General features: G+C 35.2%; 4 protein-coding genes and 1 non-coding gene across 7 annotated transcripts; 2 read left to right on the top strand and 3 right to left on the bottom strand.

Moving 5' to 3' along the window:
• Window positions 1–303: 303 nt before the first annotated feature.
• LOC102631455 (uncharacterized) lies at window positions 304–4,258 on the bottom strand. The gene is made up of 13 exons (XM_006473603.4): window positions 4,036–4,258; window positions 3,867–3,954; window positions 3,581–3,770; window positions 3,397–3,487; window positions 2,673–2,708; window positions 2,440–2,538; window positions 2,189–2,319; window positions 2,013–2,061; window positions 1,821–1,910; window positions 1,680–1,733; window positions 1,405–1,470; window positions 659–756; window positions 304–581 (listed from the first exon to the last, which is right to left on the bottom strand). The coding sequence occupies exons 1-13, from the start codon at window positions 4,111–4,113 to the stop codon at window positions 506–508; spliced, it is 1,146 nt and encodes a 381-aa protein (XP_006473666.2). The 5' UTR covers window positions 4,114–4,258; the 3' UTR covers window positions 304–505.
• A 4,457-nt stretch (window positions 4,259–8,715) lies between these two features.
• On the top strand, window positions 8,716–13,538 carry LOC102606854 (protein PSK SIMULATOR 2). 3 transcript variants are annotated; one of them, XM_025096839.2, is made up of 13 exons: window positions 8,716–8,987; window positions 9,242–9,502; window positions 9,597–9,922; window positions 10,048–10,140; window positions 10,236–10,326; window positions 10,657–10,750; window positions 11,220–11,317; window positions 11,622–11,691; window positions 11,997–12,100; window positions 12,193–12,309; window positions 12,463–12,539; window positions 12,702–12,746; window positions 12,896–13,101. In XM_025096839.2, the coding sequence occupies exons 2-13, from the start codon at window positions 9,263–9,265 to the stop codon at window positions 12,957–12,959; spliced, it is 1,419 nt and encodes a 472-aa protein (XP_024952607.2). In that variant the 5' UTR covers window positions 8,716–8,987; window positions 9,242–9,262; the 3' UTR covers window positions 12,960–13,101. The 3 variants fall into 3 exon arrangements, with proteins under 3 accessions (XP_024952607.2, XP_052298435.1, XP_006473667.2); XM_052442475.1 differs by having other exon boundaries at window positions 8,719–8,987; window positions 9,227–9,502; window positions 12,873–13,538; XM_006473604.4 differs by having other exon boundaries at window positions 8,720–8,987; window positions 12,873–13,538.
• Window positions 13,539–14,772: 1,234 nt separating this feature from the next.
• LOC112497768 (small nucleolar RNA Z279/snoR105/snoR108) lies at window positions 14,773–14,879 on the bottom strand. Its single transcript, XR_003064751.2, has one exon. It is a non-coding gene; the product is annotated as a small nucleolar RNA Z279/snoR105/snoR108 (small nucleolar RNA).
• Window positions 14,880–15,201: 322 nt separating this feature from the next.
• On the bottom strand, window positions 15,202–23,980 carry LOC102627350 (monocopper oxidase-like protein SKU5). Its single transcript, XM_052441374.1, is given in 7 exon segments — window positions 15,202–15,578; window positions 15,581–15,686; window positions 15,779–15,857; window positions 15,940–16,285; window positions 16,288–16,316; window positions 16,408–16,790; window positions 23,903–23,980. Coding segments are annotated over 7 exon segments (1,128 nt in total). The 3' UTR covers window positions 15,202–15,471.
• Window positions 23,981–24,105: 125 nt separating this feature from the next.
• LOC107176357 (chaperone protein dnaJ 11, chloroplastic-like) lies at window positions 24,106–24,624 on the top strand. Its single transcript, XM_015528764.3, has one exon. The coding sequence runs from the start codon at window positions 24,106–24,108 to the stop codon at window positions 24,622–24,624; it is 519 nt and encodes a 172-aa protein (XP_015384250.2).
• Window positions 24,625–24,927: the final 303 nt, after the last annotated feature.

A 24,927-nucleotide genomic window follows, 5' to 3' on the forward strand; every position in this document is an offset into this window, starting at 1 on the left:
CATTCACCGTTACGGTCCCGTTCTGTTCTTCAAATATCAGGCCGCAGCGTTATGAATTGCCACGTGTAATGATCCGAGGGTCATAACTGTCAAATGGCAGCTGGCATGGGCCTGTCGCTTTCTCCGGATAATCAACTAAAATTTCCGGACCATAAATTGTATATTCTCATTGGCCCCGGAGTACCAGTGTAGTGAATAATTATATGATACACCAACGAAAGGGGTGATCCTTCATTGATTGTCAGTTCACCATTGTGCGAACCAAATTAACGTGGCACTCAAGGAATAATAAAAGCTTCGACGGGAAACTAAATTGAGTTGCTTCATTTCTTTACGAACAAATACAACACAAAAGGCTAATGAACATTATACCAATACTGACGCAAAAGCTAATTCGCAAATGTCAAGGAAAAGAATTCGAGAATACAGTTTCCACACATTACACAACTTTGAATGGTACTATGGGCTAAAACAAATGAAAGGCTAATTCTTTCATGACAATGCACTAGTGTTGGTTCTGTTGAAGTTGGGCTTCGTTGCAGTACTTTTTAAAGTTCACAGATTCATCAACCAAATATTCGCTGCCAAATGTTTATTCAGATTAGAAAAATGCATGAAAAAAATGGACCAATAACTAGAAATGATAGAAAGCACTCACAATGTTCTCTCAGCCATTTGTGAATGTTCCCATCTTGGACTCCAAGGATAATCTGTCAGAAGGGGTGATTTGATCGGCATGCCTTGAGAGTTGAAATACTACAAAATCATATTATCGTAGCTTTGATCAGAAAGGATTGAACAAGAACAGGATGATGCCGTTAGGCTTCAAATCTAATTTTCGGGGAAGAACAATACAGTACAGTAAATGACAGAGTATCAAGAGATTGAACCACAGATATGAAGAGATCATCAAACCCATCTTAAAGTTTCACAGCTCCTTGGATATATTGATGATGGTCTAATCTTTTTACTGTGGATGGTATATTCACTATCATACAAATTTCCTTGACTAGCTCTCCATGATGAATAAAAATATGACAGCACTAGTATCATTTCAAGCAATCTAGGCAATAAAGTTCATATTATTTTATTTTATATTAACAGATAATGGTAGCAAAATAATCACCATATGCAATACTAGTCACAAGACACTGCTCGATTTTGTAATGTACGTATCAATATCTTATCAACCTATAGTTCTGACTTCTGAAGTCAAAAGGAAAGGCTATTGAGAGAACCCAATGCGAGTTGTCTTGCCTCGTCCTATATTAACGACTAGCAACTATATTCATATTCTCTTTTTTCTTGATTCAATGAAAAAACCCATGGGCAAATTACACACATCTTCAAGCAACAAATACAATATAATGTCTAATAAATTTGTAGATTGGAGAAGTATCATACCATGGAACTTTGAAGCATGAGAGATGGCTGCTGCTTTGGAAATTGAGTTGAAAGGAAAAATAGCACCTGCAGTACATAAAACCATGAGGTGGCCAAAAGAAAATCCAACCATAAAATGACGATACAAAAAGAATGATGTCGAGAAATGATTAAGACAAAGAATAACATAAATAGTGTGCCTAACAATTTGATATGGCATAACCCTCTTAGCGTCATGCACTCACTATCACCTGTTTTAAGTATGTAAAATGAAGGTAGTGAAGAAATTATCATACCAAGAATGAGAAAGCACCAGAGGCAACAAAAAACATAGACTTTCTGTAAAAAACCTGAGATAAAAAGCCATAAGAACCTAAGTCAGTCTCAATACCAAACATTTAATTCTGCAGGAAAAAAGCATACATAAAAATGCCTACCGAATCAGTCTCTATCGGTCTTCCAAATAGAGGAGCTAATGCTTCAATAAAGCGTCTTCTAACTTCGATTAATGAAACTGCCTCTGAGACCTACAATATGAAAAAATGCTGATAACATAAAAGAAAACATTATGCAACACTCGCTATTATTACCAATTTAAATGCACCATCAAAGAAAGAAATGCAGCTGACCTGTCTCTCAAGGGCTTCTTCTAGATGGGGAAGGTATTCAGCCATACACCTATAAGCAGATAAGAAAGGTTAAAACAATTTTTAGCACAAATCATACACATGGTTGTAGGGTTAAAAGAAAAGAGAAACCATAACGATATGCAATGTATAAAGATAGACCAGAATGCATAACTTACATTCCGTCCAACCATGGAGGAAGTTTGACATCATCAACAGAAAACAGTGACTTCAACGCAGGTGTTGACATTAATTTAAGATGAGGTGCTGAAGGAGCAGAAACATACTTTCTATTAACAGGATATATCACCTGTACCCATCAGCAAATCCATAAAAGTTTTAAGTAGGGCAAAAGATGATTGCTGGAGAAAAAATGCCAAGAATTTTTAAACAAAAAAGGAACGTTGAAGCAGACATAAGAGAAATCAACCTGCAAGGATATTTTCTGTGGATGTCTCCAGGGGCACCCCACCACCATTTTATTTATGTTCATATCCATGAGAGGCACGGCAAATTTGACCTCCTCTGGCTACGCTAAAATTCAGAGGCATAGAAACCACAAATATAAATAAATAAATGAATAAATAAATAAATAAAAACTATACACATTATCAGCTCATAAGCTAATTAAAATGATCTGAACATGTTTATTTCAGTAAGTACCTTTTCAACACCTGAACTCGTATGCATTTCAATACCCTGCCAGAATGGAGTGAATTAAACAAAGTTATACTTTTCAGAATACAAAAGAATTCCATCCATGAACTGGCATTCCAAACAAAAGAAAAGCAATATCAACATAGTGCATTAAAATGCAATACAAAAGGAGGGAGGTGCTTATAATGTTTGCATACAGGCATTTAATGGCCAGTAATATATTATATACATACATACATACATACATACTAAGACACTGGTCCAAGTTTCCTCACAGGCCTATTTCGTCCTCTCTAGATATCCAAGAGAGCAAAGAATAAAAGAGACCCCTAAAAATTGGGATCTCCTGTAAACCAAGTGAGATGTCCTACATGTTAGCACTATAAGTAGTTTAATCAGAACCATGCAACAATTATCTTCTTGTTCCTGCCGCTCATGATTTTGCTATTGCTCATGATTTCTCTTTTCCTCTCCATTTCATTGTCATGTCCTCATAAGCAATACTAAAGCTCTTGAAATATACGTCCATATTTTGGACTTCTCACTTTCCATTAGTTTATCAATGTAAGGGCTTGAAAAACCAACAACTTATGCAACTTTTCTTCTTGTAAAAGTACTCAAAGAGATAGAACTAAAATTGAGCAAATCTTGTGAAATAAAGATTTAGCAGAATCACACAAACATTTATATAATCAATATGCAAATAAAATGCTAAAATTCAAAGTATTACCTCCCTGGATAACATAGTGCAAATTTCAAATTTCAACCGATCATCATCGACTTCCCCAACACGCTTCCGCTGGTAGGACATGTATTGATCCCTACAAGCAAAATAGTCCAAACTCATCCCTAATCACACATGTTTTCAACCTCAAGCATGTGAAAAACAAACACCCAAAAACTCAAAGCACAACCTTAATTCCCAAATGAGAGCCAGCAGCCGTGTGGGATCTTTGTTATTCCAAGTAGCCAAACTGTTCTTAATTGACCTTGAATCCCCTTCTCCCCCACTCTCATTGTAAAATGGATGAAAATCTTCATCTTCAGGGCCAAATATAACATCGGGAGGTACATGTGGAAACTCTGCATTGTATATAACATCCCCTAAAACAACGCTAAGAGACAATAATCAGTACAAAAAAGAAAAAAATAAAATAAAACAAAATACAGGTTGAGTAAATTCTTTAAAATGATACTGACATTTGATAGTGTCTAAACAGTAAGGTATGAGCAAAGTGAACCGATCAAGAGTATTCGAGTACTTGCTCCCAGACCACGCCTGTTCAACCTGCAAATGAAATCCAATTAGGATTTAACACGATTATAGCATATAATTATTAATTTAGCAAGGAAATCCCAGATTAAATACCCTGACGGGATGAGCGAAGTGATTAATGAGGTAATGAAGCTGAGCTGAGATGAAAGGAGGGAATCCATCATACGTCATCGTTATGTACAATCGGTCGGTGGGAGACTGCTTTTGTTGGTGGCGTTGCTAGAAAGTGTCACCGGCGATCTACACGATTGTCTGCCGCTCAGCTCGATGTGGGAAAATGGAGTCCGACGAACGACATCGTTTGGGTGATGAAATGCTTGATTAACTATTATTGGGCTGTTTCTGGATCTTTAATGGGGCTTGAGAGCCCAGTTGATTCCATTAACGGCAAGCCCAATTGCTTGGGGTTAAAGACCTAAAGTTAAATGACTTTAATAATATTTTTTTTTTGAATTCGATTATACACAGATTGTTACTGATATTACAATTACAATATTTACAATCATACTAAACAACTGGGACCACCGCCGTACATTAACCCACTGAAGCACTTGCCCAAATACTTTAAACCCTCTCTAATATTCGAGGGGTGCCTACTCCACTCACATTTTGTAAGGGAGGGATTGTCTCCACTCAATTAGTTGATAATTGAGAAATAACTGAAACTAACCTTCATAATACTCTTATGAATGCTCGAATCCTTGCACTCAATATTGTAAGTACAAGACTTCTTCCATTGGACCAAAGACTCATTGGTGACTTGAATAATAATTATACACACCTACAAACAGCTTTACATATTCGTACAAAACAAATTCATGTGGTATGAAGTAATTAGTTGATTTAAAGAATAATGTGATTAACATTGCATTTTTATTTACTGTTTTTATTTTTCAACCAATTCTTTCAAAGTCCTTATATCATTATTGAAATTATTTAAACTCTAATGGCGTGTTTGATTTGAAGAAATATAAAAAGAAGAAAGGAGAAGAAAACAAAAAAAAATAAAAGGAGAAAAACGAATTTCATGTCCAACCAAATACTAAAATTGAGATTGACAATATTTTTTACTCATTTTCTTTCCCCCTCTTTTCTTTCCATTCCTCTCCTCTTCCCCATTTCTTCCAACTAAAAGTGAGCTTACGACAAAAAGAAAGTGATTTAAATGAACTATTTTGTGGCAAATGCTTCACTCATTCCTCTTCGTGTTTAGAATTCATTGTTCAGATATTTATGTCAACTGTATGCCTATGGAATTACGTGATAAATTTGGATTAAATTTCTCACAATGGTTGTTTGATACACATTATGTCCACACTATTCCAATAATTCTTATGGTTTCACTTTTTTTTTTTTTGTAGTTTTTTTTTTAAATTAAAGTAATACTAAATTGAATTGCCAATTAATATTAATACTATCAACAAAAATTTATAGGAATAATTTTCTTTGCTTTTTTTCTCTTAAGAGAATCTACTTTACCCTCGTAGTTGAAAAAAAGAACACACCCACCCAGTTTTAATAATAACAAGAAATATTGAGACTTGAACCCACGTCCAAGTAGAATTTGAGAACATGGTTCACCGCCCCAACAGCTGTCCCGGCGCTTTTTCTGATAAGGCAAGGCTAGTATGTAACAGTAATTATATATGTCCATTACAATTTACAAAGACCATAACTGTTTTTGGCGAGAAGGACTACCTAGCCCGGCCCGTTTTCCAAACGGGTCCAACTGAAGTTCAGGCCTAAATTTGTCTTTATCAATTGATTTATTTTCTCCTGCCTGGTTGTTAGAAGGTGAGAAAAGCAAAAGGAATATAATCGGGGTTTCATTTTCCATAAAATGCGAGCTGATGTTGGTAAACCAGCTGCATTTTTATTTTAATTTTGTCAATTCCGGGTGATCATATATCCTTCACATTTGAAGATGCTTGATGATTCAAAATTCAATTGATACAAATATACACTATTTTTATTATTTCCTTTCCAAAGTTAGCTTAATAATTTAGGAAAGTAATAATACTGATTGAGCATTCCTTGTTTATGAGCTATTTACCTTATTCTACAAAAGGGTTGTCCTTATCCTTGCAATCACAAAACATAAAAACTCATTTACATTTCAGTTTCACGCCATTAATCAGTTGTCGCAATAAGAAATAAAATTAATATTCGTTTGCTCTGCTTTGGTTAAAAAAAAAAGATGGGAGGTCTTTGCTCAGGAGGGATGAAGAAGCAACAAAATGCTTTAGATCTTAATCTTGAGAGGCTGAAGTCAGAAAAAAGCACAAAGCATCACCACAAAGAAAACAGAATCACTCTCGAACCGCTACAGTTGCCATTTCCCAGGGAATTACTGTCGATGAAAGGGGCTTCCGAGTACAAGGTATGTTCAAATAATTGACTCTACTTTTTTGTACTTGATCAAATTTTTAGAAGCGAGCAGATATTTTAATGCATGATTATAGTAATATAAAGACGATGGCTTACACATAAACACTTTGAAGTTTTCAGTTTAAATTAATAATATGTCGAACAAAGACTTTTGAGTTCTGTTTATTGAAAATATACATATATACGCACACACACGGTTGCTCTGTTAGTGATATACTCATATTTTGGCTACCAGGTCGTTTTCTCCTTTTCTTGAGATACACTTTTGGATTATAATTTTTTTTCCCCATTTCGTAGGCTGCTAAGAGGTCTTCGTTTATTGGAAGAGATGGCATTGGCGGCCTATCAATGACTGGTCCAGCAGTTTAATTTTAACATTGGAGAAGTCCCTATATTTTAAGGCGTTTGCTTATTGATTGATTGATTCATTAGAGGAAACCAAAAATTCCTTGTACAGGTGTAGAAGATAAATAATCAAGGAATAAAAGCTTGTGAATATTGTTTCATTGTTCATCTCACTAGGCTGATACTCTGGGTTGGTGTATCCTTTCAAATTTATCTTCATATGGTTCTGTTCGGTTTATTGATTCGTTACTAAACATATTTTTATTTTTATCCCGTAAATGTTATTACTATATTGCTTTGGTATATTTATTACAATATAATTAATTGAGTTGTTAATCAAGAAAAGTAATGGCCTGATTAGGATTTGTTATACTGCACTATTAATAAATAAGTGACATAGGGAATCAACTTATCTGATAACCATGTTATTTTAAATCAACCGGAACACCCCCCCGCTAACTCTTGTTGCAATTTTATCAAGTTCACGACCAAGAGCTTATACCGAAAATGTTAGGAACTTGGCTTAATGAGCTGCAATGGAATGGAAGAGGTTGCTTTTGTAGAATCCAAAAGCAACATTAGCAAAGTCAATTTCTCCGAGTAGAATTTTCCAGGAAGGATTCAGGGAAAGTTGTGTACTCGGCCATCGATATCACACGCAGAATTAGCAGCATTCAGCTATTTTTTAAAAAAATAAAAAAATTGTCAACGACACAACCCACCCCAAGCCAGAAAAGTCTCAGTAATTTCACAGTTTTGACAGAGAACCCTAATGGACTTTCGGTATCAGTTTCTAAGGCCTGAACAATGGCTACGATACGACCTTTTCAACCGATCATCTCATTCTAGGCTTATTGCTTGAAGAGTTTTGGTTACGTCATTACCGCATTTACCCTCCAACAAGTTTCATTCAACTCTTTCGTACTTTTCTGCACAAAAAAAGAAATGTAAGTACGTAGTTCTCTTGGAATAGAGATCTTCTTATAATAAAATCAAATCAATCTCAATCAGTTACCAAACCCCAAAAAAAGAAAAAAAAATTAATTTGCCAAAAACCAATCTTGCGATTCATGTGAAATCAGTGGACTTTTGGCTGATATTTATTATGACGAATGTCCAATCTTTTATTCCTTCTAATCTGGAAAAGTAATCATCCACGTTTAAGAAGCATTTTAGTAATTAACGGCCGGCATTTTGGCCAAAGATTAAGTCAAAACTCAATTTGCTTTTGCTGCTTGACTTTGACAATTCAAAATATGTCAGCAGAGATGGATGTGTACGTTTGCTCATTATGCAATTAAAATAGAAAGAATCAATCAAGAATTAGTTTTCACATGCAATTTCTAACGGCCTTCACCTTTGTCTCCGTGGGCGGTGCGCAAGGTTTATTATCAAACTTGTCCTTGCAGTTTATGAACAGCACAAATTAGTATACAAGTGTGCCACTTTTCTAAAATTAGCCCCCATCGATGTAAGAATATTAATCACTATCAAAAGATGCAAGGTTGAAATCATGGATATAAAAGATGACAAAGGTTATGCTTATTTACGATTGAAGAGTTATTTTAATATAAATTAAAATAGTAGTATTAACCATAGATTATAAATTTTTTTTTACTAATTATGTTGTACGAACTGATGGTATATTGTTATATAATAGTTGCATAGTTCATATTATTTATTTTTAATAATTTTATTGATCTGTGTACAAATTTTTTTTAACATAATATTATCTAGTTTGAATTACCTTTTGCACACAGTTACTCGAAAAATCTTATAAATGGGTTAATTTTGGCTAATGAACTTGGATGGTGTTTATGATAAGGACTAATCTACAAAAAGTTGTTAACCTGTGGACAAATTTGTTACTTCTGCAAACTAAAGGTATGAGTTTAATATTCACCTAGGGATCAAGGCACAACAGAATGGTGAAATGGTCGTTTTAACAACTTTGAACTTTCATGTTGCCCTGAGTTGGGGGGGCAAAATAGTAAAATGGAAATTCAAAGAGTGATAGTAAAGTTAGTCAGACGTAACAAACTCAGACTCGGTGGGCGGGATTTGATTTCATTCCCTTCAACTAACAAACAAGATACACAGAATGACAAGAATAGTCAATTCAACTGTATCTCTTCTAATCTCTCCTCCCTTCAGCTATCAAATATCCCACGAGGTTTTCTTGCCGTTTATTATTTACTCGTTGTTTTGTTAGTTTATCAAATCAATCTCTTGGCAAACTTCATTGCTTGCCACCTCTGCTGTTATTCTTTCATACGAGCGTGCCGCCTTAATTTTCTTCAACCACTTTATAAGTAAGTTTCTTCTTTTTCTTTTTCTTTTTCTTTTTTCTTAAAATTGAAATTTCTGTTTTTTTTTTTTTTAAACCTTGTTTGGTTAGCTAGGAACTGGAGGAAAAGATAAGACTTAGTAGATTCTTTTCCTGTTTAGTTGAATCATCTTAGTCAAAGTGTGAAAAAAAAAAAAAAAAAAAAAAAACTTCTCAAGTTGCACTCTAATTTCATATTAATTTTGTAATATGTTTATTTGATAGTATTCTTTTGATCAGATAGAGGAAAGGGGGAAAAAAATGGGAGGTGCTTGCTCAGGAGGGACTAAAAGGCAAAATCAAAAGATTGGACAAAATACTTCAAGGTTTTCGGGGAAGCTGAAGTCAGTGAACGCAAGTAACCAGGGGAAGAATCATCATTCAAATGCAAATTTAGATGATCATGTGAAGAAGAAGGAGAAAATGAATTTGGAAGACACATCGTCCTTGCCATTTTCCTGTGAATTGGCATCAAGGCCTGACAAGAAAGGATCCAATAAGGTTTTGTTTTCAATAAATTTTACTACACTTTGGATATTCATAGTTGGATTTGATTGAAAATCTTTGCTTCATGTTTGTGTTTTGTACGTTGCAGATGACCCAGAAGAGGTCATTTATGGGAAGAGGTGGCGCCGCAGGCCTAGCAATGACAGTAGATGTTCTAGATGCATTAGGAAGTAGCATGTCGAGTTTGAATGCCAGCAGTGGGTTTATCTCTGGCGTAACTTCAAAAGGGAATAAGATATCTATATTGGCATTTGAAGTAGCAAATACAATAGCAAAAGGTGCAAACTTGTTTCAATCTCTTTCGGAAGAAAATATCCAGTTCCTGAAAACGGAGGTACTACATTCCTCAGGAGTACAAGAATTGGTCTCCACAGATATGAAAGAGCTGCTTAGGATTGCTGCTGCAGACAAGAGGTTGATGTCTTTTAGATTAAATATATTTTTTCTTTGCTCTGATCTTCGTAATGCACCATAAGCAAAGACCCACATTGGCATCACGGGTTTCTATTGTCTCATTGTTAATTCTTGGGTATTCACAGGGAGGAATTCGATGTTTTCTTGAGGGAAGTAATTAGATTCGGAAACCTATGCAAAGACCCCCAATGGCACAATTTGGATCGGTACTTTTCAAAGTAAGATGGACCTGTGTGATGAATTATTTTTCGGTTAGATTGCTGATGGTGAATGACAATGAATGTAACTTTTTGATGTGATTGCAACATTTCAGTTTAAAGTCAGAGTACTTAAACCATAGGCAGCCTAGAGGAGAGGCAGAAACGAGAATGAAAGAATTAACCACTCTGGCTCAGCATACTTCTGTAAGTACTTTCTCTTATAATTATAAAGCTTGGCTCTTGAATTGTATACAGGATTCAGTTACCATTTTCACAGGATGCTGCAATTGCTTGAATTAATAATTGTGCAATGCCCTTGTCCAAATTTGGGGGTCTTGTACAGATGCTATGTGATCCCACTGAAAAAATGAAGCTTTTTCTTCACTTTACAGTTCTAATATTTCAAACTTCAAAATATGTAATATGCTGAACTAGATGTGTCGAAGTATAAAATCTGTCAAATGTATGCAGTTAGTGTTGCAAAGCTTCAGTTTACTCATTCTACTCAGAATCTAACTTCTTTTACTTATGTAGGAATTGTATCACGAGTACAATGCTTTGGACAGGTTTGAGCTAGACTATCGACGAAAGCTTGAGGAACTGGATTCCTTAAATCTTCCTCGAAAAGGTTAGGCCTGTGTAAACTTGTTCTCTAACCATAGATCAAATAGAATAGGCTCAGGTATGCCGAGCTTTTATTTTTCTGACCATTGACAATTAGAGGTAGGTCTGCTAGCCTTTCCACTGACCATTACTCCTATATGTGCCAATAGCAGGACATTTGATACATCAGAGATAAATTCAATTAGCATTACTGTAGTAGAAATCATTAGCCCGTCACTGATTTTTAATGCTGTGCTTTAATTGATTGACACTAAGTTTATCTTCTCTTTTATTCTTAAATTTTATTGTTCAGTCTGCAGTTTATGTACATAGCATACTCATGGTCCTTGATTTTTTTCCAGCTGTTTTTCTTGGATAAATATTGCTTACTGTTATATTGCTGTAGATGAATGACTTTTTTATGTTTCCAGCTATAACTTGTGTGTGGAGTTGGTGCAGTAGTTTTATTTAACAGCTAATTCTATTGAATGCAGGAGAGGGTGTAACATTTCTGCATAGTGACCTAAAACAGCAAAGAAAGCTTGTAAGGAGTTTGAAAAAGAAATCTCTTTGGTCTAGAAATTTGGAGGAGGTATGCATTTATGAACACCTTTTTTTTTTTTTTTTAAAAGGTCGGTATGAACAACTTATTTTTACTGCTAAGAGAAGCTGAGTGTGAACCTGTGAGACTCTTGAAGATCGATTGTTGATTCATTTCTGCTAGTTGAAACTTTCCTTCAATAAGTTATTTTACCATATTTTACTTTAATTTTTCTTTCTTGCACCATTCATACTATTGAGTCTATGATGGTCATGGTATATTGCATTTTCTGTTGTCAATAGCAAATCTAAGGCTGTTGAGTACACTCCTTGAATTTTAATTTTGTTGATTGCAGGTCATGGAGAAGTTTGTTGAGATTGCTGCATATATGCATCAAGCCATCTTGGAAGCATTTGGAAGTGATGGTATGAATCTGGGAGAGTGATATCAACTCTTATGATGAAACTAAGAGCAACTACCATTTGAACTTGAAACTATGAATCATCTGCATACACGTGTATTAGATGAGTGTGTGCAAGTATCTGCTTGGTCGGCTTTAAAAACTTGGTCCAAAAGTTTAATTGCTGCAAAGAAAAAGATTGCAATCTGTTGGATTTTCATCTCAACTGGAAATTTTTTATTTGCTCTAATTTTACTTGAATCTTCCAGTACAAGTTGTTGGCTTTGAAGAATGCCCTTTAAATCTTATGCTGTTGTCATTTTGTTGCAGGCAGGACACTGATTAGTGATGACCCCGCTAAGATTCCAGAGAGCCTAGGTTCAGCAGGGCTTGCACTGCACTATGCTAACATAATCAATCAGATAGATAACATTGTAAGTTACTTTGTCTTCTGTAATTGTGTTATGCTATATATGGAATCAATTTTCCAATTTGAAAATGTAACTTGAGGAAATTTGTATATTAGGTATCTCGCCCTTCCTCCCTTCCTCCCAATATGAGGGATACATTGTACAATGGGTTGCCAGCCACTGTCAAGATGAATCTACGTTCGCGATTGCAGACGGTTAATGGGAAGGAAGAGGTATGTTCTCCATAGAATAGTTGACTTCACCTATTTCCAATGTTGTCAAACTATGGTCGTAACTGAGGCTTCAGTGTAAATATAGCATTGATATGATACAAATCTATAATATTACCTTGGTTACTTAATTGTTGCATGTTGTATTTCCTTCAGCTCTCAGCTTTTCAGATCAAAGCAGAAATGGAAAAGACACTTCAGTGGCTAGTTCCAGTTGCCACCAATACCACAAAGTATGTCAAACTAGAGTTTTATGAATACTCTTAACTGCTTCGAATTTGCCTATGTTTCCATTTTGTTTCCTGTATGAACAAAGGTTCTTTTAATTTTATTTTTTCTTATTTGCCACTTTCTTATACATTTGCTTCCTTTCCTTTTGTTGTAAACGATGACAGAGCACATCAAGGTTTCGGCTGGGTTGGAGAATGGGCGAACACTGGGTCAGTCTCTTCTCTTTCTCTCCCCATATACAAACATTTAACACACATGCACACAGCACACTCATATATATGGTGAATTGATTCACTGGATAGACGTTCCACGGTCTTTTTCCTTTTGTTTGACAGTCATGAATTTGGCAAGGGTACAGCTACGAACGACAACCTGACCCGATTGCAGACGCTTTATCATGCGGACAAACAGAAGACAGATAAATACATACTTGAATTGGTGATATGGCTTAACCGATTGATCAGCATATTAAGACATAAAGATCATGGTTCCCAGCCTCTGCCCACTCGATTCCCCACTCAAAAGGGAACGGTTTCGCATTCTCAGATGCCGAGAACTCTTTCTCTGAACTATGGTACTAAAACCCACAGGATTCAACTATCACAAGAAGAACAAAATTTGTTAGACAAAACGAATGGGAGGAGGTTAATTCCCGGAATAAGCAAAAGTCAGGAATTTTCTGTAGCCAAGAAGAAGGGATCTAAAGTCTGGGCATTGTGCAAAAGCACTGGGAGCTCTCCTAACAGAGAGATGAGTGGGAGGCAGAACTTGGACCATCCAAAGGCTAATATCTTAGATGTTATGGATGGGTTAGATTCCTGGTATTGAGCTCCCTATAGTTTTGTTCTTGATTAAATCTCATTTTAGGCATCTTATTGGCTTCTTACATATCTCCTCATTTTCTTATTCTATTGTACCAGTCCATTGTATATATAATTCTTGGATGGTGGTCTATTTACTAGAGAGGTAATAATGTTTATACAAATTTATTGGTTTTCGTATGGGTAAGAGTGTTGGATGTGGTAGTCCCACAACAGTTTTTCAACTGCAAAATTCTGTGAACAAATTATATTATCAAAATCGCGACATGTTTTGATATTCATTTAACAAACTAGTTTTGCATTTTGCTTTAGTTAAGCCTACTGCACTCATTTTCACTGCTTTTATGCACTTGCCGTTTCTCGTTTCTCAGCTCAACTAAACCATCTTCCCCAGATAAGACGTCGGCACGGTGTGCACTTTGCCTCCTTCATGCTGTCTGTCTTTTCCACTAAGTTAATGCAAGAAACAATCCACAACAACTTTGACTCAAAATTCAGGTTTTCTTTTTATTTTATAAGACCCCATCTCCAACTGTTCCACAATCTAGAAAACAGTTGCACCAACACCATTCATTCACTATATAATTGTGTCATAACTTCTTTGGTGGTGCTGGCGACGTGGTACCAATGGAAATCATCAAGACCAAGAAATCATGTCTAATTTTCTTGCTTCTTAACTTTAACTCTCCCTTTCTTTATCCTGGAGAAGCTCTATCCCCAGCTGAAACAACAGAAGAATCAACACCACAGCTAAAAACACCAGCTGGCCTTCCACAGAATGGCGAAAACACACCTCTTCTTGCTTCCCCTCCATTTCCAATTCCAGCTACAACCAAAACTCCGATCATTGGACCTCTGAACAATCAGGGACAGCAATCTCAAACAGTCTTACCACCGCAACAACAGGTGATTTATCCACAACAGAGCCTAAACCAGCCATTCTCAGGCTTCATTCAGCCATTTGCTTCCGCAAACCAGCCATTCGTGGGGGTGAATCGGCAGCCTTTTTCTTCTTCCAATCAGCCGTTTGGGGTTAGTAACCAAGAAGGCTTGGCTGATAACACTCCTCTTGACAGTGGAGTTTCAAAAAAGAGTAGCTACATCATAGCAGTTCCTTTGGCCTTTTTATTCGCTTCGTTGGCCAACCTAGGATTTACTTTTTAGGTCCATGGTTATTAATTCTGCTTGCTTTTGTTGTATAACGTCGTGCTCCAACGTACAAATCCTATTATTCAAAATGGCATTTCTATTAAATTTCAAATCTTCCAATTGCCTCTTAGAAATTTTCCCAGTGGAACAATTGATTACTAATTGAATGAAAAATTAAAAAAAAAAAATTAATACTCTGTTTCTTTCAATATTCTAATTAAAACACAATGAATATTTCTATTTCAAAGAATGATTCCTTCAAGTAGGGATCAGATCGGTAAAGATGGGAGTGCCCAGATTGTCGTAACCAGGCTTTGGGGCGGACACCCATCTCGCAGACTTTAAGCGAGCGATGACCACTCATCACATCCCCGTTACTGCCTGAAGGATCATAAGAACCGAGGGCAGCCTTCGAGTTGGTAATTTATAGCGACGCGTCGAATAATTACCTTTATTCATGAGCGATGTGGGATAGCGTCTTCACGCCCACAAGGCCCAAGTTTAAGCCATGGTTTCTCAATCACGCTATCAAATCGAACGACTTGTCCCCCAAAACATCTATATAAGTGCGACATTTAGTTGTTTATAACCAAGACGTGACTATGTTGTCGTATATTTTATCAAACTAAACTGGTGTTAAAAAGAGGAATTTTGTAGCAAGAATAGTAAAGTACTCTTCTTGTTCTTTACGGTTCATTTTATTTCTAAAAGATCAATGGTTGAAGAAAAATACAATGCTTACAACTCAAGGCATGCAACAAAATTCCCAGAAGACAACGCCATTGGCTATCACACAATTTGGTTCCATATGATCAGTATTCCTACCGTTAGTGGAAAATAAATAAGCTAATAAACTAACAAACCAACAAATCTAACTATAGCTAAATATATCCTATGCTACTGAAAGAATGGCAACATTCGCAAAGGTCCATTAAAAAAATATTTTTAAAAGTCATGATATAAATTAGCAGGCCTTCCTTCCACATTTAATGATATTTGCTGCCGGAATTGGAGCTGCGACTGCTTCAGGAATTGTTGAGGGATCATCCTCCCCAACACTTTTAACTCTAAATATAGCTCCTGCCCAAGATACCAACTCTCTGCATCTTGTGATCTCAAGTTCCACGTCCCTTGATTGTCAAACTTTATCAATATTGCCGTCCACGAAAATGGATAAACCTGCTCAATAATCACAAGTACAATGTCACAACATTAACTTGACAGTTACACATAATTCAAGTTTAATTATGCAACTCAATTGACAAATCAACCTAAACCGTATAACGAGACACAACGTCAACCATGTTGTATACTGCCATCTTACTCTCGTCCCATGGCCCCCGATCTATTCTGTAAAGCAAATTGCATCACACAATGTCACCAAGTACATTTTTGTTAAGCCAGGTAGAAAAGAACTGCAAGTTTGGCTCACCCAACAACAAAGAAATTGTAGCCATCGATGTGGTATGATTGCAAATATGAAAGAGGATTGTAGAAAACGATATGGATGAAGTCATGGCAATTGACATTGATAACTGAAGTTCCCAATGTAGGGAAAGTTAAAAATGGGGAGTCAGAGTCGGGGGAAATATCGACAGACGCTATATCATAAGGTAGTTGAAAGTATTCAGCTAACTTCAATGGCGTGTCTGGGTGCACAAATGATATTCCATTGAGTGTATATCGGAGTTTCATTCCGAGATCATACATAAGACCCTTTTTTATGAACAATGTGCGTGAAATATTAATGCTTCCATAATGAAATGACCCTTGAGGATAGGCCTAGCAGCTCCTGCTGATAAATCCCACCTGTTAAGAACAACCAAAAAAAAAAAAAAATTCAACCCGATTGTTTCATGTTTCACTCTTAGGCATAGGTGAGTGATTCGTGTTCAATTACCTTATTGAACGAGCCTGTTCCATTGAGAATATGTAATCAAAAGGGTGTGGCCCTGATGGAAGAGGGCCAAAAGGGTCTGCTTCAGAGCCTGGATAGCGTATTATGCCGATGCCAAATAGCTCAAAAGGTGCGAAACGGGAACTTGTAGCCATGTAAAAAGACACACCATTAGTTTAATTCTTAGCCGTTACTAAGACTGAGTAAGATTGGCCAACATGAACATCCAAGCTGCTGTAAAAATTTTGAAGAGTGTAAGACCCTTCAGTCTCCACCAGCAATAGTAAATGGTCCTGAATCCTGAAGTTTATAGTTGTTTTCAAGCCAATGTTTGAAATCCTTAGCCCGTAAGTAGCCCCTGCAACACACAATGAAGAATAAAAATGCTTCAAAAAATAGCAGAAGCCATATGATATTAATAAATGAAAACAATCTGCGCCCCAAAAGGATTGTCACCTGGTTCAAAATAAAAAATTGCTTGATTAGGTTAGAGTCCATTGATGAGGATCCCATCCGGTAGGGGCAAAAGAGTTTCCAACATCAAGTGATGCTCTCATGTCCTGTAGGAATACATTTTATTTCTCCATTACACATAATAAGTGATATCATTTTTTAATGTCATATGACTTGTATCATAAGCTTACCCAGTGATCAGAATTATACCAATCTCCAATGAGAGGATCAAATTCTCGGAGTGGTTGAGTAAATGGACCAGGAATAATGTTGCGGTTATTCACACGGATTGCACCGTATCGTCGGCAACACCAAGAAACGTATCAGTACTAAATTATTTTCGGCCTTCAATTAGGAAGGAGTAATAGCATGATGTAGGGATGGCAATTGTACCCGTAAACCCGTAAACCCGCCTAAACCCACCCTCCAAAACCTGTCTGTTGCGGGTAATTTTACCCGTTGCGGACGGGTTTAGTATTATAAATTACCACCCGCACATAGATGCAGGTGGGTTTGGTATTAACCTTATATCCGCTGGATACCCGCATGGATATCCACCAAACCCGCAATATTTTTTTCAAATATTTTTAATTTAATTTTAATCTAAAAATGTATAAAGAAAATAATGTCATTAATTAAATTACCAAATAGCCAAAGGCTCAAAGTTGTATATGTGTGTATGTGGCCTATATCCTATTCTAAAGTCATAATCTAAAGAAAACTAAAGGCATTTTCCTTCGAATTAGTATTTGAAAATATTAATCTTAATTATTATTATAGGCATTGTGTTGAATGGGTGCTTATGGTGGTGAATGAAATGAATATCTTCTATTGGAGCTTGTTTTAAATGATAATATGAAATGTAATTATTATTTTTAGATACTAATTTGTGTTTTTTAAATGGATTTGTGTAATTTATACTTAAATTTGAGAATTTGTGTTGAATTGATGTGGAAATTTTAATTTTTCATTTACATTATTTAAATATAAAATTGAGTATGTTATATGGAATTTGAGGTTATTATTATAAATTTATATATTAAACATTTGTGATTTTAAATACGGAAACCCGCAAAAAATCCACCGGATACCATTGCGGGTTTGGTAATTGTTAAAACCCGCTGCGGGTGGATTTTTGTAAAAAAATTAAAACCCGCTGCGGGTGGATTTTTGTAAAAAAATTAAAACCCGCTGCGGGTTGCAGGTGGGTTTGGTAATTTAAATTTTGTACGGGTTTGGGTTTGGTAATGGCAAACCTGCTGCGGGCGGTGCCCATTGCCATCCCTAACATGATGTATTCTATTAACAAATAATGACCAGTAAGAGTTATAGATGTTAGTGACTTGTTTTACTGCCGACTTTATACTTTCAGAAGAAATTTTAAAATATGTCAACCATACAAAAGTAAATGATATTATGACCAGGGCAGAGACAACATATTGATTGACTGGGGGCTTACTCAATGGCGATAAAAAAAAATTAAAAAAGTAATAAATAATAAATTTAAAAGATTTATCATACTTCAATAGATGTTTATAATTATCCTTTATGAGTTTTCATACATTGATAACGTTGCATTATAACTTCATTATCAATATTATTGTAGGCTGTTTAAAAATTTGATTAATATTAATATTTATGGACTTGATTTTAGTTTGCAAAGCCCATCTCTTTTTATTTGTTTTAAAAACTTAGAGTGTGAGAATTTAAGTATAATTATGTATTAGGGACTTGAATATAAATTAGTGGGGGCTTAGGAAAAATTTATTAGAAATTTTTGGCAAATCAAATTAGTTAGTAAAAGATTTTTTTTTTTAGTGGGGACTTAAGTCCCCACCGGTCCCAAGCTAGATCCGCCACTGATTACGAAACATGTATATTTATTTTAAAAAATTATCATGTAAGTAGTGATTATATTAAATTCAATTACACATATCATGCATGCATCAATTGATTGTAATACGTCATAAGTATTTTAGAATTTCTCATACTTCCAGTTCCAGTATTAAGCTTAATAAATTTAGGGAGGAAGTGAGAAAACCAAACACCGTTATTTAGTCTTGTTGTTGCGTAGGCTGAAGCCCAATAAGATTTCAGCCCCCAGAAGGCCCAGATTCAATGAAAAAAATAATAATAAACGGGCAAACAAGCAAAAAACTCCAAGTGAGAATTACGTTCTTTATTTTGCAAATTTTGTTTGAAATCAACGTCACTCAATTCCCCAGCAGAACTCCTATAGATATTATATTTTTTTAAAGCCAAATAGGTATTAGAGTTTAAAAACTTAGATCGTATTTATTTGCATACCAAAATAAATGAACAAGTTGAACACATACAAGACTACAATTCTTAACCCATGCAAACACCCTAAAATTTTCATACAGCATCTGCTGAACATTGTTAAGGGGATATCTGCCGAACAATGTTGGTTGTTAATGGGATATTTGCTGAACATTGTTCAACATTCTCCTCATCATTACAATAAAAAGTAACACAAAATTTGAAATTAAGTACTAAAAAAATTTTACATTTTTATGATCATATCCTTACGTATGCATGATTATTTTCTTCTCAATTTAAATTATTAAGTTTTGTTTCTAAAAATGAAAAAGATGGTTTATAAATTTTGGGTGTAAAAAAATATGGAAAAAAATTACGTTTAAAATGTGGGTATAAAATATAATCAATAGTGATATGAATGAAGATAGGAATGGTGATGAAGAAAAGTGGTGAAGGAGACGTCGTTGCTTAAGAGAGAAAGCAAATGAAAGAGAGTACGATAGACATTCTAACATCTAAATATCAATTTGAGTCCCAACCCATATAGTATTCATTCGTTAAATGGTGGTTAAGTAATTTTATAAGTAATGAAATCTATTATGCAATAAATGGATGAGACATGACATTAAAAAAATTAAATTATGACTCAAATATTAGGATCCTGAAAATTAATAAAATAAATATGGGTTAATTAAGAAATGGAAGATAAATTGAGGATACATAGCATTACTCCTGCCAATTGCGGGTCAAAGTTAGTTTAGGCCACACGCCCGCACTCAAAGGCCAATTTCATGCTAATCTTATCTGGGCTTGGGGCACGGGCGTCGGGCGGTCAAGCCAGAAGTGTTAAAAAAGAAAATGGCCTTGATCAGTATAAGTGCCAAGAATATAGCCATCATGTATCCAGTCATTATTATTAATTCATATAATTAATTTCGGATTAAACATTAATACAGATGTAATTTATATTAACTCCAAATTAGAGATCAATAGGCACACAATAATTTATACGAAAGATCTAGAGATAATCAATGATTAAATCCAAAAATATTAATAGTAAGTCGTACGTGGTTATTAATTAAACTATGTGCTGGGAATTTAGATACAAACAAAAACGATTATTAAATATAAAGATATAAAATCAAACGAATAAAATGAATAGTAAAGATTGGGATCCATAATGAAAATCTTCCACTAATTTCGTGTTTCTTGGACTACAAAATCATAGATGCGAAAAAGATGGAGAAATGATCTTTTAGCTACTTCATAAGAAGTCAAAAGAAATATAAATTCAAAATATTTTTTAAACACAAATTCTTATTAGAGTGTTGGAGTATCTTTTATATATGGAGAAAACTATGGTGCAACGGTGACACGGTGCCAACGTTGCACCCGGCTGTTGGATTACAATGAATCCATCTATTTAAGTAGATTTAACGGCTGGATGCAATGGTAATACGGTACCACCGTTGCACCGTAGTCAGACACTTTATATATACATGCTCAAATTCAATTAGTAAAAAATCTTCAAAAATAATGAATCAACTTCAAGGCTTATGAAATAAACAAATGTAGTTCTCCATCTATTTCTTCCTCAGTCGTTTAAATTCGGACAATTCAAGGTTTTATGTACCTTCAGTCGGAAATTTCGAGTGCACCCAAATGAAAAAGTGAACGGATTTCTATTGTTCAGAAATTTCTCTAATATTGAAGTCTCTTACCAAAAGCACCGAAAGTCAAGCTTCTGACTTGGCTTCTCCTTGACTAATGGTTACAGCAACATACCGCCCGCTGTACAGAGGGCCAACACGTGTCCAAAGCACATTTTAGTCCCTCTTTCACGTGGACTCCATGTGATAGAATGACATAGAACTCACATTCCCTTAATTATGGACGTGTCGCGTGTCCTTTAATTCTTCGATGACAGACGGGTGAGTTAAGTTATATCAATCCACTATATATTTACTCAATAATTCAAGTTGAATGCTTATCAAGTTATCATCCCCGGTGGAGAATTCAAACTGTAAAAGAAAATCTTATTTTGAATTTTACTCCAAGAAGAGCATGAAACCCTCGCGAAATATTTTGGGAAAAAAATAACAAAATTGTTAATCCACTCAATGGGTTTTTTTTTTTCAAGTCAATAGCTTTTATTTAGTTAAATTAAAGTTATATGAAAACTGTTTGACTACATAATAATGAGAAGAGATACTGACTAATTTTGCCAAAATATTATTAATTATTACTAAATTATGTGAACATATAAGTTTATATAAGTTTAAGCAGTATTATTTAATTGATCACTATAGTTAAATTTTACAAGAAATAAGAGGCTAGATAAACAGTGAAAAATGGAGTTACAGACTATTTGTTTATGAAAATATTATACACTTTTAAATAATTTTTTTAATTATATAAAAAATTAACCCTAGTTTTCTTGATAAAAAATCAACTAACCAACGGCGCTCGAGGTTTGCATCCGGGACCTCTTTGGAACACCATAAAATCAGAGCAATTAAACTATTAATATATCCATAAACGGACATATAAAATCTATAACCAAGATTTTCAATATATTAATAGCTTCGTAATGTAAGCTTTCTTTTAATGGTAAACAACTTTTGATAGAATTAGTCAGCCCCTCCTCTTCTTACCTTGGATAAAAAGAGTTTGAATCTCTTCATGTAGGATGTGGTTGTATGATTGAGAGAGTTTATTCTTATTATGCTCTATATTTAGATTTTGTTAGGTTTTATTTGTAATTTTTTGTTAATATATAATAATAATATACCCATTTATATTGTCAATAATCCTGCATTTATTTTAATTTGTATCTTAACTAATGCGCAATCAAATACTTATTATCATTTATAAAAATTAATGATCCCAACTTTTAATTTTAAATTTCATCTCAAACGATATAGTATATAATGTGTTATTTCACCATTTAATCAATAATTGCCGTATTATTTAAGATGAATCTTAAGATTTGTAGCACTATTTTTTACAAACCCAAATAATAAATATTACCGAAGACGTCGTTTCCGCTAAATTCTGTATTCCGATCGTGTAAGGATAACTTCAATTTATATTTTATATATACAACGTTAGAACCAGGTTTTCTAACTGAATTAAAAAAAAAAAGAGGTACCGTGACGCGTAATTTAAGGTGCAGAATATGGGAGCACAGTGCAAGACGCAGGAACTTGGGCGGTGGAACCTAGAATAACTAGAGTTAAGGTCAAGGGCTCACGACCACATATTCTATGGACCACTTTTCGGCTTGCGGGCCCACCTTTTATCCGCTAAGTAGATAAGATGCAAAGAATCCGCATCACCTTATCCAAATTTCTTTAATGGATCAACTAGAAGAACAAGCAGCCAGCTATAATTTCTCATCTCAAGTTATGATTATATTCGTATTCGTTTCGGGATAAAAATGAATCCACAAAATTTGATTTTTATGGTTGCAGCCTCTCCACCGCCGTGATTGCTACAAGACCCCTTGTGCGAATTTGTCATTGGATTGTTGTCACGTCATCGCTGGGTCAGCTTTGCCAGCTGTGCCGCCAGCCGCCTGTCGTTTACAGAATTTCAGATAAATTTCATATGTTCTCTTCTAGAACTCATCAATATAACAACTCATCCATTCAATGAGTAAAATTAATCATTTTTTTTAAAGAAAACTATTACTCATGATTTACACTAAATAAATTATTGAGATCTGTTTATATCAATTTTGATATAATATCACTCAGATTTATAATTCTCTCAAATATTCGAGGGACATCCAACTTTTATTTTAAGAGAAAAATTGTCTTCATTCAAGTTTTGGAACTTCAAGAAAAAATATTTAAATTAAACCCCCGCAATACGTCTGTGGAGGATCGAACCACTTCCCTCGCAATTGTGAGGGAGTGGCTCTAGCCACCTGGGCTAAGCCCAAATAATTTAGTAAATTAATCATTTAGATGAGAAGTTTAATAACTAACAATATTCAATAAGACTACTGAAACATAAATTTTATTAATCTATGGACTATTGAATTATTTTTTCTTCTAGAAAGACACATTTACTTTTTTTTTTTTAAATGGTAACATGATTTTTAATAAGATGCTCTTAGTTTTAGTGTTCAAATTACTTGCTTCTCTAATCTCATTATATGTCAGCATTGATCCCTTTCAGACCATCTAAACTATAAGAAAAAGTTAGAAACGATCAAGGAAAGTTTTATTGTTTTCTGGTCTTTTTGAAAGTCTTATTATATAACGTGGCAACGTGCCAAGCATAAAAATAAATTAAACATTGTAAAAAGAATGCCATAGCTAATTTTTATTCTCATTGCGTTACTTTTGTTTATCCGCAATACAATAGACTCTGATAAGAACAAGTAACAAAAGGATTTGGAAACAAAGTAACAAATCTACTGCTATAGCATGATTTGACCTTTTCGACTGTTGGCTATTCGGATGAAAGAAAGCTTGGATATTTGAGGTTACCACTTCGTAATTAGCTGAAGAACCTTCTAATTTGTTGGAACAAAAATACCAGTATGAGTCCACACGGCTGCTATTATCTAATTTTCATTGATTCATGGAGGAGTCGGATGTTGCCGAGACCGAGTCACTGTCACGGACGGACCCTATGCTGTGTACGTGGCGAATGATTTTTTCTTGGACACCGACTGTCCACTGAGTCAGCATGCACATCCAACTATCCAATTGGATAGGTCAATGCTATGATTCGTTAACGCGACTAAACTAACCATGGTTAAATGAATCCCCAGGCCAACGTAATTGGATAGGTCAATGCTATGATTCGTTAACGCGACTAAACTAACCATGGTTAAATGAATCCCCAGGCCAACGTCCTATAAATTAACGAACTCAATCATCAATTATTCTCCGGTACTACTCTCATCTTCAAAACAAAACACAAGAAGTAATCTAATCATCGATTCAATCCATCATGTCTACTCTTGCATCTTCAGCCCATCTGATTGGCCCGGGATTTATCACCAACGAGACTCATTCACAATCACAGCCCACGTCTGTCAAATTCCGCCCCCGCCCACTTCGCGTATCGGCATCGGCTTGCGCCTCAACGGCGGAGAGAACAAGAACCCATCATCACATTACTTCTCCTGGACCCGGCTCACTCTACGAAATCCTGGGGATTCAGACGGGTGCCACGTGTCAGGAAATCAAGACTGCTTATCGGAAATTAGCAAGAGTTTTGCACCCGGATGTTGCCGCTAAGAGTCAAAATGAGAATTCAGCATATAAGTTCATGAAATTACACGAAGCTTACGAAACTCTATCTGATCCCAAGAAGCGTGCGGACTACGATCGTACCCTTTTCAGGCGAAGAAGGCCATCGGGTTCCCCATTTGCGGTCTCGGGAGTGGCAAATACGATGGCCACTTCGTCGAATTCAAGATTTTGTGCCTACTCAAGGCGGACATGGGAGACTGATCAGTGCTGGTAGAAAATAAAATACATAGCTGCAACTGCAAGATTATGTTATATGATCTTAGCTGTTCAGGAATTAGGATTAGAGATGCTGCCCTTTAACGTCTGGGGATTAATGCTAACGCGTGTAGCTATTTATGATTGTAATTGAAATTTGTTAATCCAGGCGGCATTTTTACAGCCTGCAATTGCAATGGGTACAATGTAAAAGTTCAGTTATTAGCCTTTTTCAATTCTCTGTACATCGCTTCTTTTGCGGAGTAAATCGCAGAATTCTCCAGTAGTCTGCTTCTGTTTCCTCTGTTAACAAAGAGATCGA

This window comes from Citrus sinensis, chromosome 5 (assembly GCF_022201045.2).
Source record: "Citrus sinensis cultivar Valencia sweet orange chromosome 5, DVS_A1.0, whole genome shotgun sequence".
In the NCBI taxonomy this organism is placed as follows: Eukaryota; Viridiplantae; Streptophyta; class Magnoliopsida; order Sapindales; family Rutaceae; genus Citrus; species Citrus sinensis.